This window comes from Myxine glutinosa, chromosome 1 (genome assembly GCF_964187855.1).
Source record: "Myxine glutinosa chromosome 1, kmMyxGlut1.1, whole genome shotgun sequence".
Taxonomy (NCBI): Eukaryota; Metazoa; Chordata; class Myxini; order Myxiniformes; family Myxinidae; genus Myxine; species Myxine glutinosa.
The window spans coordinates 153126901-153139498 of record NC_136261.1 but is presented as its reverse complement, the minus strand read 5'-3'; the positions used below and the strand labels follow the sequence as shown (position 1 = coordinate 153139498).

Sequence of the window (12598 nt, the reverse complement as noted above, 5' to 3'; positions counted from 1 at the left end):
CTATAATTCCAGTAATCTCTGTTTGTACGTTTGTACGTTTGTACGTTTGTACGTTTGTTTGTCTGTGACCGCTGTTTCTCGACAACTACCGGTCCGATATACTTGAAACTTGCCAGGTATATTGCTGGGGACCCGAGGATGTGCCTTTTCAAGGTTTGAAATTAATCGGACAAGTACTTACCGAGCTATGGCGATTTAGCCGTTCGCCGTTCGCTTTGGCTTTGCGAATGGACCAAACCATTCATGTAAATAGAGGGGGGGGGGGGGGGGGTGTTCTGTGGTCGTTCGCTTTGGCTTTGCGAATGGACCAAACCATTCATGTAAATAGAGGGGGGGGTTCTGTGGTCGTTCGCTTTGGCTTTGCGAATGGACCAAACCATTCATGTAAATAGAGGGGGGGGTTCTGTGGTCGTTGCGAATGGACCAAACCATTCATGTAAATAGAGGGAGGGGGGTTCTGTGGTCGTTACTGCCACGTGGTTTCAAAGTTTTTTTTTGTTGTTGTTGTTTGCACGCATGTTTTTTTGCACCCACGTACGGGCACGCCCTAGGATGTTTACACACACACACCCCTACACAAATTTTTTTTTTTTTTTTTTTTTGGCAAGGAACGGGCACCCACGTACGGGCACGTCCTAGCTTATATATAGTACGGGCATGCCCTAGTATTTTTAATTCCGGCAAGTCCTGGGTCTCTGACCGATTTTTCATTTGTTTGTTTGTCTGCACACGCTAATCTCCTGAACGGTGAAAGATAGGAGGAAACCTCTGAAACAAAAAATGTCGGGACGGGCCCCAGGAAGGTTATAGGCTAGGTGGCGAGGCCGGTCGAGGCCGCCTCGCCCGGGCTGGGCCCATTTCGCAATTAAAAGCTGAGCTGAATTATAGTAGTCAATCTTCTACGGCCACGAGTAAAAGCTGAATTATCGTAGTAAGACCTATGTACAGAAGATTCAATTCATTCAAAAAGAACCCGGGCAATGCTGGGTGCATTCAGCTAGTAATTAATATAACTGAACCACAAGACGGCAGTCCGCTTTTCTCAGCCGAAGCCACAAAAAGATGGAATTGGGGCTGTTAAACTTGTGGTAGTGGTAGTAATAGTAGTGGTGTAATTTTTCTTTTCCACATACTCTCTGCACCTCATTTGAAGAATATGCTGTAAAATAGAGAATGATCTCTATTAAACAAAAGTTTTTCTGTTTTACACCTCTTCTGCTCGTCTGTTGTGGAGTATAGTGTGGAATATCATTTGTGCATTATTGATCTTCACTTAACCCCTTGATCATCAGTGGTGGACATTGAGGTGAACAAGGAGCAGGAAACCACAGTATCGAAGGGTCGGGGCTGCTACTGTTAGCACCAGCTGCAATTCTTTGTCTTTCACTCTGTGTGCATTACTTGGCAGGTCTGTGTTTTTCACCGCAGGTTTGCACAAAATTTACAATTTCCATCTTATGATGTTTTTATGTATTTACGAATTGTGCCTCTCCAGCCTATGCCCTTTTTTATATAATATAACAAACCTTTGGTTTTTTAATAACAGAAGATGAAGGGAGGTTACACGATGGATTCTTTATTTGGAAATATCCTTATGCTGTAAATGGGAAGCCTCGTGCTTTGTCGATGTTAATATGTCTTGTGGTTAATATGGCCACTCGTTGCACTTTGGGGTGGCCTGCAGACCCCCAACTGCTCTGATTAAATGGTGGAATTGGGGCTGGATTGTTTGATTTCATAAAGAAATATGTGCATTAACTTTCAGCGTATTTTCCTACAACGCTGGTGTATTCCGTGTCCCGGTTGGGATTTTTCCAAAAACATTTGTGAGGGCAACATGATATATACACTAGCAAGGTACCCGTGATATGCACGGGTGGGAAACCAAAAGCAAACAAACAATATGGAAACGGTGATTGCTAAACCATGGAACCAATAAATCGCTCATTCCTGTGCCACCTTCAGTCGAACGTCAGACATGGACAGCTGGTTCGTGAATGACTTGTGCAAAAAAGTGAATGGGAAACGATCAACCAATAAATTCCACATTCCTGTGCCACCTTCAGTCGAACGTCAGACATGGACAACATTTTCTTTCAACCAAATGAAGGAACCCTCCATGCTCAGGCTGTAGTTTGAATTCATCACTAGACCAGTGCAATTATGTAGACCCAGCACAAACAGCATGGTTGGGGTATCAACTTGAAAAAACACTCATCTGTTAAAGTTTGGAGAAGGTAACAATATAATTGTGCACTTCCATTGGCAGGACTATTATGGTCAAAATAAGCCTCTGTGAAGGCCACACATGGCAAATTATTGGGATAAACAATGGCGGGATGTCTAACAGTGGAAATCGATGTCGACTTAGTTTTCATCATACAGTAGCTTGCAAAAGTATTCACCCGTTTCCAAAGTTTTCACATTATGATGCCATCTGAGTTTATTTCATGATGCTTTCAAATCAAACTTAACATACAGAATCTTTACAAACTACTCCAAAGTGGTGAAACAAAAAAAAAATGCAGATAAAATGCGAATGTCATATTAACAGAGAAAATCAGATGATTCTCAGTTGCATAAGTATTCAAATCCTTCGGCTAATTAACCCTAAATCACTTCAGGAGCAAATTATTTGTTTGAAATGTTACAAAATAAGTGTAATATAGGTTACACCTGTATGTAATCAGTGGCTTAACTTAAAAATTAATCTCCCTCAATTATCTAAGGAGTTTAATATGCAAGTCACTTGGCCAACCAACAAGGCAAGCATGAAGACCAAGGATATTTCCAAAGAAGTCAAACATAAAGTGGTGGAGACGCACCGTTCAGGAGAGGGTTATAAGAAGATATCAAAGTCACTCATCATCCCTTTGAGTATGGTGAAATCCATCATGAAGAAGTGGACGACGTATCATACCACCCAAAATCTACCCAGATCAGGTCGCCCATCCAAACTCAGCACCCGGGCAAGCATGAAGCTGGTTTGGGATGTCACTGTAAATCCAACAATGAGTTTGAAAGATGTGCAAGGATCTATAGATGTGGGTTGGTGTTCATCAATCAACAACATCCCGCTCCCTTCACAAAGCTGACCTCTACGGACAGGTAGGAATAAAGAAGCCTTTACTGAAAATGACGCATCTGAAAGCTCATATGGTATTTGTGAAAACAACATGTTAATGATACTGCAGGCATGTGGAGAAACATTATGTGGTCAGAAGAGACAAAAATTTAACTTTTTGGTCTAAATTCAAAGTGTTACATCAGGCGCAAGCCTAACACTGCATATCACCCAGGCAACACCATCCCTACTGTCAGGCATCGTGGTGGAAACATCATGTTATGGGACTGCTTTTCATCAGCAGGGACTGGCAAGCTTGTCAGGATAGAAGGGACAATGGATGGTGGAAAGTACAGGAGAATCCTTGATGTAAATCTAATTGAGTCAGCCATAAATCTGATACTGGGTAGGAGATTCACATTTCAGTAAGACAATGATTTGAGGCACAAAGCTAAATCCACACTGGAATTGCTGAATAAGAAGAAAATAAATGATCTTGAATGGTCCAGTCAAAGTCCTGACTTGAACCCAATTGAACATTGATGACGAGACTTGAAGATTGCAGTCAATTGACGATACACGTTATCCTGTGGAAAAACTAGAGCAATTGTCACGTGAAGGATGGGCAAAGACTTCACCATCTCACTGTGCAAAGCTGGTAGAGACCTACGCTACCCAGAAAGACTCATAGCAGTCATTGCTGTAAAAGGTGTTTACAGCAAGTACTGACCTAAGGGGCTGAATACTTTTGCAACAAGTGAATTTTGATTTGTACATGTTTTTTGCAGGTATTCCTGGCATGTAACCTCCTTCGACTCTAACAGTTTGATCTCCAGTTATGAATAAAAAAGTTCATTTGGAAAAGTTGTTTCTACGTGATTCATAATTCATCTTAATGTGGCATTATTGGTAGGGTGAATACTTTTCCAGGCCACCGTACAAATAAATGTATTAATGACTTTGTTAACTCAACTGGACTATGTCCAGCTGAGTTTTTGTCGACACCCAGTGTCCGTCGTCCGTCTGTTGTCTGTCTGTCTGTCTGTCTGTCGGTCGTCTGTAAACAATTTGACGTCTACGCTCTAAGTCACAAATATTGATCAAATTTGTTGAAACTTGTTATGCAGCATCTTTAAGACAAACTAGTTTGGGATTGCATTTGGGCGTTGCACGCCCAAAAATGGGCGCGGCAGGGCGGCCATATTGAAAAATCAATTTTTGTCAATCTGGTGCTTCCTAATGTAGCGAGAAGGCTGAAACTTGGTGTGTAGACAGTATGTAACAAACCTCAACATATATATTGCGGGTTTTGACGATGTCCGAAAAATTACCTCGTCGGTTATTCGGTTATTTTCAAATTGACCATATTGATATAGACCAGTTGAGTTCAGGTTCCCTGGAACCTCTAGTTTGTTTATGACTTAATCTTCGCTAACAACAATGTTATCGATGCTTTATTAAAGCCTAAATAACCCGATCTTGATCAAGTGATCCAACTTGTTTATTCATAATCACCAGAAAAAGAAAAGGATATGCATCGAGTTGTGCTTTATTATTGATTTTTAAAAAACGTACAGAAACAGCTGAGGGGGCTAGAATGAGTTGTGCGATAGACTTTCATGCTGAAGCAACAGCCGCTTTAGGTGGATGCCACGACGGCCAGCATATCCGCCAATGGAGTTATCGGATCGGACGACGCGGTGGCAAGGAACAAGCAAAGGAACCTGCAGAAACACAACGCATGTGCACATTTGTGCAGAACTATTAAAACAAACATTTTGAAGTTATTTAGCCATAAAGAAAAATATCAGTTGTACAACAATATTCCAAATACTGTATATCGTTTCTGGACATTTCCAATTTGAGAGCAAAACTCTTTCTACGAGGAATAAATATTTTGAGACTTGGTCCTAGTATTTACTGTTTACTTAATACTGGACATATTGTAACTGGTGGCGGGGATGAGGACCAGAGTCCCAAACGTCACACCCGACTAAGTGTGTTACAGAGTGACTAATGTCAGCGACTCTCGGTCCCAGCCACGCCGGGCCGAGGCCCACAAGCTGACCGAGAAGTTTTTGGAAGCTTGAACTTTTGGTTTAGTGCAAGGAGTAGAGGCTCTAGTCTAGAGTCCAGACTGCCACACTGGCGGCTCAGCGGAGCGTGCAACCCGATCCGAAAAATGTCAATCAAACAAAATGAAATACAATCAATTTACTTCACAGAATTAAAAACGATACAATAAGCAAATCATACAAGTATGATGATGGACTTAATTAATTAATAATGACAGACTGAATTAACACAGGCCACATACAACTGATATGAAAGGCCGACACAACATCACACACACGGACCCTCTATATACCCGTCTGTAGAAGGGAAGAACCCAGGGAAAGGGAAGCAAAAAAAAAAAAAAAATTGCAAGGAATTCAAATAAAACAGGATATGAGGGAGGGAATGGAATGGGATTCCTGCTCGTCAGAGCGGGGCTTGGTGGGAACAAACGTGAATGGACCGACCAGTCATCACGCTCTGCGATTCCTTTCTCCTTTGATCCCTTTCCCCTCCTCAACCTCCTTCATTCAACACAGCAAATCCCTCAGGAAGTTCATCGAGGTCGACTCCTTCATACAGCACATGCCGATCCCGTTCACAGTATGAAACACTGATAGTCTGCACATATCGTTTTCCACAGAGACCCAAAGAAGTACCTTTTTTCCACAGAATATGGTCTTTTCCTTTTTGTCCACCTCCTTCATGCACACTGAATCTTCATATAGTTCACAGAGATCGAGACCTTCACACCAACACACTCAAGCCGTTCACGCCATGAGCAAGGATTCTCTTTTTTACGCAAAGAGACGCTCTTCTTCTTACTCCTCCTCTTTTCCTGCACTTTCTTGCTTGAAAGAAAAAGGATTGAATCCTTTCCAAAGCTGTTTTTGTGCACCACCACCAACCGTCAAAATCACGTGGCGTAAAGGGAGTGGATATGGGGTAAACCTTAAGAAAAAGGAAAAATAAATACAAGTAAAGATACATTCAAAGTACACCACCCCGATGCCCAATAATTAAATATCCCACAGATGATGCCTCCGGCGCCCAGCAATACCGCGGCGCAGCTCACAGAGACTGCATTGCGAGGGAGAGGTGTACAATAATTGATTGATTAATTGCATAATTAAAATCAATAAAAGATTATCATAAAATATTTTCTTAATAAATTGGCTACTAGCATAACTAAACCACTTGTGCTTCATCCGAAGATGTATCTTTTAGAAATTTAATTAAATAAGTCATTAATAAAAAATAAAATTTTTAATTGATTAATCAATAAATAATTAATCGATTAAATGATCAATCAATAAATCAAAAATATCCTTTATGGCCACATCACCTGGTCACTGTCATGTCCAAATATTAGCTTCCGAGCTCAAAAGGTGCCCGAGATATTGCGCAGATGAGAAAGAAAATAAATGAATGATTTATGATGAAAATAAATAAATAATAATCATAAAAAAATTAAATTATTAATCAATTGGCTAATAGAATACATAAACCACCACCATTTCATCCGAATCTGTAACTTTAAAAAAATTAATTCATCAAGTCATTCATCGAATAATTAAATCATTCATCGATTAATTAATTAATCAATAAATCAAAAATACCCTTCACAGCCAAATCACATGGTCATTGTCATGTCCAAATATCAGCTTCCTAGCTCAAAAGGCACCTGAGATATTGGCCAGATGAGAAAGAAAATAAATAAATGACTAATAATGAAAATAAATAATAAGCATAAATAATTAATCAATCGGCTAATAGAACACATAAACCACCACCGTTTCATCCGAATCTGTAGCCTAAAAAATATTCAAAAACTTTTTTCATTTTTTTTTTTTTTTTTTTTTTTGTATACTGAATCGAGGCTCGTAAAAGAGCTAACATTTATTTCACAAACAAATCAACCAGACAAACAAAATATACAAAAAGAGGGAGCGGAAGACAAGATGGGGAGAGAAGGGGAAGCACACAACCACAACATTTGAGAGCAGGGAGAAGTGTGGGAGGGAGAGGGCTTGGGGGCAGGAGGCGTGGGATGGGGAGGGGGGGGGGGGGTGGAGAGGTATAAAACACAAGGGGACCGAAATTAGCGGGGGTAGAAAAGATCAAGGTTTTGGATGGGGGAGGATAAGAGATGGTGGTGAACAGCTGTTTTAAAGACCTGGAGGGTGGAGTGGGATTGAAGAGAGTGAGGGAGTTTGTTTCAGAGGCGGGAGAAAAGAGGAATGAAGGAGTGAAGGTGAGCAGAAAGTCTTGATTTTGGCAGTTTAACCATAAGAGGGTTGCAGGCAGATCTTGTGCGACCTGTAGGAATATTTGGGGGGCAGAGCCCAGAGAGGGCTGGGGGGGCAAGGCCAGAGAGGAGTCGGTAGAAGACGGAAAGACCACCAACCTGCCTGCGGTGAGTGAGTGAAAGGCCCTTGGAGTTAGCTTCATCGCGGGAGATTCCAATGATTCTGAACGCTTTGGTTTCAACAGCGTGAAGACGGGCTAGGTGTGAGGCAGGAGCACCAGACCAGAGGGGAAAGCAGTATTCCATAGAGCTGCGGATGAAAGCCTTGTATGTGGTGAGGAGCTCGGGTGTGCCAAGGAAGGACTTCGCACGACAGAGGATGCCCAGTTGGCGACTGGCTTTGGAGGCCAGATTTGAAATGTGGTTTTCCCAGGAAAGATCATGGCAAATAGTGAGACCCAAAAGCTTGAGTGACAGAACTTCTTGGAGAGGATTATTCAGAAAGTGGATGGGAGGGTTTTCCAGTCGGTATTTTCGGAGAGACATCGTAAGAGTGTGAGATTTATCAGGATTGAAAGACATGTTCCATTTGTTTGCCCAGTCTGTGATTTTGTCCAGGTCTGCAGAGAGTGAGGAGGCTGCAGACTGCCGATCTGAGGGATGAGGAATGGAGCGACAGAGAGTAGAGTCGTCAGCAAAGAGATAGAGAGGATTTTCAAGAGAGTCAGAGAGATCATTGATGAAGACCAGAAAAAGCACAGGGCCCAGAACACTACCTTGGGGAACTCCAGCCTGAACAGGAAGAGGAGATGAGAGAAACCCATTCAGGGCCACACGTTGACTACGACCAGAGAGGAGGTCCGCCAGCCATGCGTGGAGATTTCCATGGATACCAAAGGAGGAGAGTTTGGTGAGCAGAGCAGGGTGCCAGACCGTATCGAAGGCACGTGAAATGTCAAGGGAGACAGCGCTAATTTCCTGTTTGGCGTTGAGGACCTCCATCCATTGTTGAGAAAGCAGAAGCAGCATGTCCAGAGTAGAGTGACCAGGTCTGAAACCAAATTGATGATCAGAGATCAAGCCATTGGAGAAGAGGAAAGATTTCATATCTGAAGCAATGATGGATTCCATGACTTTGCTGATAATTGGGAGAAGGCTGATTGGTCTGTAGTTGCTGGGATCTGTTTTTGCACCTTTTTTGTGCAAAGCGGTGATGTTGGCTGATTTCCAAGCAGATGGCAGATGACCTTGAGCAAAAGAGAGGGTGAAGAGAACAGAAAGAGGGAGTGAAAGAGCGGAAGAACATGATTTTAGGACCCGTGGGCTGATGCCGTCAGGACCATTCATTAATTGGCCGTTCATTAATCGATTAATTAAATAATGAATTGATTAATTGATTATTCAATAAATCAAAAATAGACTTTGCAGCCAAATCACTTGGTCATTGGCATGTCCAAATATCAGCTTCCAAACTCAAAAGGTGCCTGAGATAATGGACAGAAGAGAAAGGAAATAAATAAGTACTAAATTAATGGCTAATAATTAAATAACTCATCAATTAATTGATTAATCAAAAAACAAAAAATACTGTTTTTGACAAAGTACTTCCTCATTATTGTGCCAAAATTTCAGATTTCTAGCTCAAAGGATGGCTGAGATATCACCCGGACAAACAAGTACAGACAAGTACAGATACATTCAAAGTACACCGCCCCCATGCCAAATAATTAAATATCCTACAGCACGGCATTGCCGGGGCGCCTCCGGCGCCTGGCAATACCGCAGTGCAGCTCATAGAGGCTGCATTGGGAGGGAGAGGTGGACACTCATTGATAGATTAATCGTATAATTACAATCAATAAAAGATTATCACAAAATATTTTCTTAATCAATTGGCTAATAGCATAACTAAACCACCAGTGCTTCATCTGAAGATGTATCTTTCAAAAATTTAATTAAATACGTCATTAATAAAAAATAATTGATTAATCAATAAATAATTAATCGATTAATCAATAAATAATTAATCGATTAAATGATTAATAAATCAAAAATATCCTTGATAGCCACATCACTTGGTCACTGTCACGTCCAAATATTAGCTTCCCAGCTCAAAAGGTGCCTGAGATATTGGCCAAATGAGAAAGAAAATAAATAAATGATTAATAATGAAAATAAATAGTCATTAAAAAATTAAATTATTAATCAATTCGGTCACAGAACACATAAACCACCACCATTTCATCAGAATCTGTAACTGCAAAAAAAAAAAAAAATTTTAGTACTTCATCGAAAAATTAAATAATTAATCGATGAATTGATAAATTGATTAATCAATAAATCAAAAATATCCTTGATAGCCACATCACTTGGTCACTCATGTCCAAATATTAGCTTCCGAGCTCAAAAGATGCCTGAGATATTGGCCAAATGAGAAAGAAAATAAATAAATGATTAATAATGAAAATAAATAAATAAAAATCATTAAAAAATGAAATTATTAATCAATTCGGTCAGAGAACACATAAACCACCACCATTTCATCAGAATCTGTAACTTAAAAAAAAAAAGGTTTTAGTCATTAATCGAATAATTAAATAATTAATCGATTAATTGATTAATTGATTAATTAATCAATCAAAAATAGCCTTTGCAGCCAAATCACCTGGTCATTGGCATGTCCAAATATCAGCTTCCTAACTCAAAAGGTGCCTGAGTTAATGGTCAGAAGAGAAATGAAATTTAATTAATTAAATAAGTACTTAATTAAACCACCTTTAGAGGCCATTTTTCCCCGCTTAATTACTAGATAAGTACTTAATTAATCGCTAATAATTAAATAACTCCTTAATTAATTGATTATTCAAAAAACAACAAAGACCGTTTTTGACAAAGGACTTGCTCACTACTGTGCCGAAATTTCAGCTTCCTAGCTCAAAGGATGGCTGAGATATCGTCCGGACAAACAAGAAAGCAAGAAAACAACGAGAGTGAAAACTGAGTACTCCCTTTCAGCGTGCGTCACTGCCGAGCCCCCTTCGGTGCCCGGCAATGACGTTTCGCAATGCCTGGAGATGGCATAGGAAAGGTGCGGTGTACAATAAGTCATTAATAAAAAAATAAACAATTAATTGATTAATCAATATAATTAATCAATTAATCAATAAATAATTAATCGATTAAATGATTAATCAATAAATCAAAAATATCCTTGATAGCCACATCACTTGGTCACTCATGTGCAAATATTAGCTTCCGAGCTCAAAAGGTGCCTGAGATATTGGCCAAATGAGAAAGAAAATAAATAAATGATTAATAATGAAAATAAATAAATAAAAATCATTAAAAAATGAAATTATTAATCAATTCGGTCAGAGAACACATAAACCACCACCATTTCATCAGAATCTGTAACTTAAAAAAAAAATTTTTTAGTCATTAATCGAATAATTAAATAATTAATCGATTAATTGATTAATTAATAAATCAAAAATAGCCTTTGCAGCCAAATCACCTGGTCATTGGCATGTCCAAATATCAGCTTCCTAACTCAAAAGGTGCCTGAGTTAATGGTCAGAAGAAAAACGAAATTTGATTAATTAAATAAGTACATTTAATGAATTGAGTACTAATTTAATTGAGTATTGAGTACATTTAATTGAGTACTCCCTTTCAGCGTGCGTCACTGCCGAGCCCCCTTCGGTGCCCAGCAATGACGATTTGCAATGCCTGGAGATGCACTTAATTAATTGATGTACTTGATTAATCACTAATAATTAAATAACTCCTCAATTATTTGATTCATCAAAAAACAAAAAATAGCGTTTTTGACAAAGGACTTGCTCACTATTGTGCCGAAATTTCAGCTTCCCAGCTCAAAGGATGGCTGAGATATCGCCTGGACAAACAAACAAACAAGAAAACAAGAAAGCAACCAGAGTGAAAACTGAGTACTCCCTTTCAGCGTGCGTCACTGCCGAGCCCCCTTCGGTGCCCAGCAATGACGATTTGCAATGCCTGGAGATGGCATAGGAAAGGTGCGGTGTACAACAAGAAAACAACCAGAGTGAAAACTGAGTACTCCCTTTCAGCGTGCGTCACTGCCGAGCCTCCTTCGGTGCCCAGCAATGACGATTTGCAATGCCTGGAGATGGCATAGGAAAGCTGCGGTGTACAACAAGTACAGATACATTCAAAGTACACCGCCCCCATGCCAAATAATTCAATATCCTACAGCGCGGCATTGCCGGGGCTCCTCGGGCGCCCGGCAATACCGCAGTGCAGCTCATAGAGGCTGCATTGGGAGGGAGAGGTGTACACTAATTGATTGATTAATTGTATAATTAAAATCAATAAAAGATTATCACAAAATATTTTCTTAATCAATTGGCTAATAGCATAACTAAACCACTCGTGCTTCATCCGAAGATGTATCTTTTAGAAATTTAATTAAATAACTCATTAATAAAAAATTAAATAATTAATTGATTAATCAATAAATAATTAATCGATTAATCAATAAATAATTAATCAATTAAATAATTAATCAATAAATCAAAAATATCGTTGATAGCCACATCACTTGGTCACTGTCATGTCCAAATATTAGCTTCCCAGCTCAAAAGGTGCCTGAGATATTGGCCAAATGAGAAAGAAAATAAATAAATGATTAATAATGAAAATAAATAAATAATAATCATACAAAAATTAAATTATTAATCAATTCGGTCAGAGAACACATAAACCACCACCATTTCATCAGAACCTGTAACTAAAAAAATAAAATAAATTTTTAGTCATTAATCGAATAATTAAATAATTAATCGATTAATTGATTAATTAATAAATAAAAAATAGCCTTTGCAGCCAAATCACCTGGTCATTGGCATGTCCAAATATCAGCTTCCTAACTCAAAAGGTGCCTGAGTTGATGGTCAGAAGTGAAAGGAAATTTGATTAATTAAATAAGTACTTAATTAATCGCTAATAATTAAATAACTCCTCAATTAATTGATTAATCAAAAAACAAAAAATATCTTTTTGACAAAGGACTTGCCCACTATTGTGCCGAAATTTCAGCTTCCTAGCTCAAAGGATGGCTGAGATATCACCCGGACAAACAAACAAACAAACAAGAAAGAAAGAAAGAAAACAAACAAACAACCAGAGTGAAAACTGAGTACTCCCTTTCAGCGTGCGTCACTGCCGAGCCCCGTTCGGTGCCCGGCAGT

At 39.3% G+C, this 12598-nt stretch overlaps 2 protein-coding genes across 4 annotated transcripts in view; one reads left to right on the top strand and one right to left on the bottom strand.

Annotated features, from left to right (window-relative positions):
• LOC137429902 (ras-related protein Rab-6A) overlaps window positions 1–1758 on the top strand; it is a 71247-nt gene extending 69489 nt beyond the window's left edge. For all 3 annotated transcript variants that reach the window (XM_068120261.2, XM_068120270.2, XM_078778641.1), the window contains one exon: window positions 1293–1758. In XM_068120261.2, the coding sequence (XP_067976362.1) occupies window positions 1293–1360 (68 nt within the window). In that variant the 3' untranslated portion in view covers window positions 1361–1758. The remainder of the gene's footprint in view (window positions 1–1292) is intronic.
• Window positions 1759–2417: 659 nt separating this feature from the next.
• Window positions 2418–12598, bottom strand: part of MGMT (O-6-methylguanine-DNA methyltransferase) — a 41952-nt gene continuing 31771 nt past the window's right edge. Inside the window, exons 6-7 of the mRNA XM_068120247.1 lie at window positions 4640–4788; window positions 2418–3098 (exon numbers count right to left, since the gene is read on the bottom strand). Coding sequence (XP_067976348.1) covers window positions 4657–4788 — 132 coding nt within the window. The 3' untranslated portion in view covers window positions 2418–3098; window positions 4640–4656. The remainder of the gene's footprint in view (window positions 3099–4639; window positions 4789–12598) is intronic.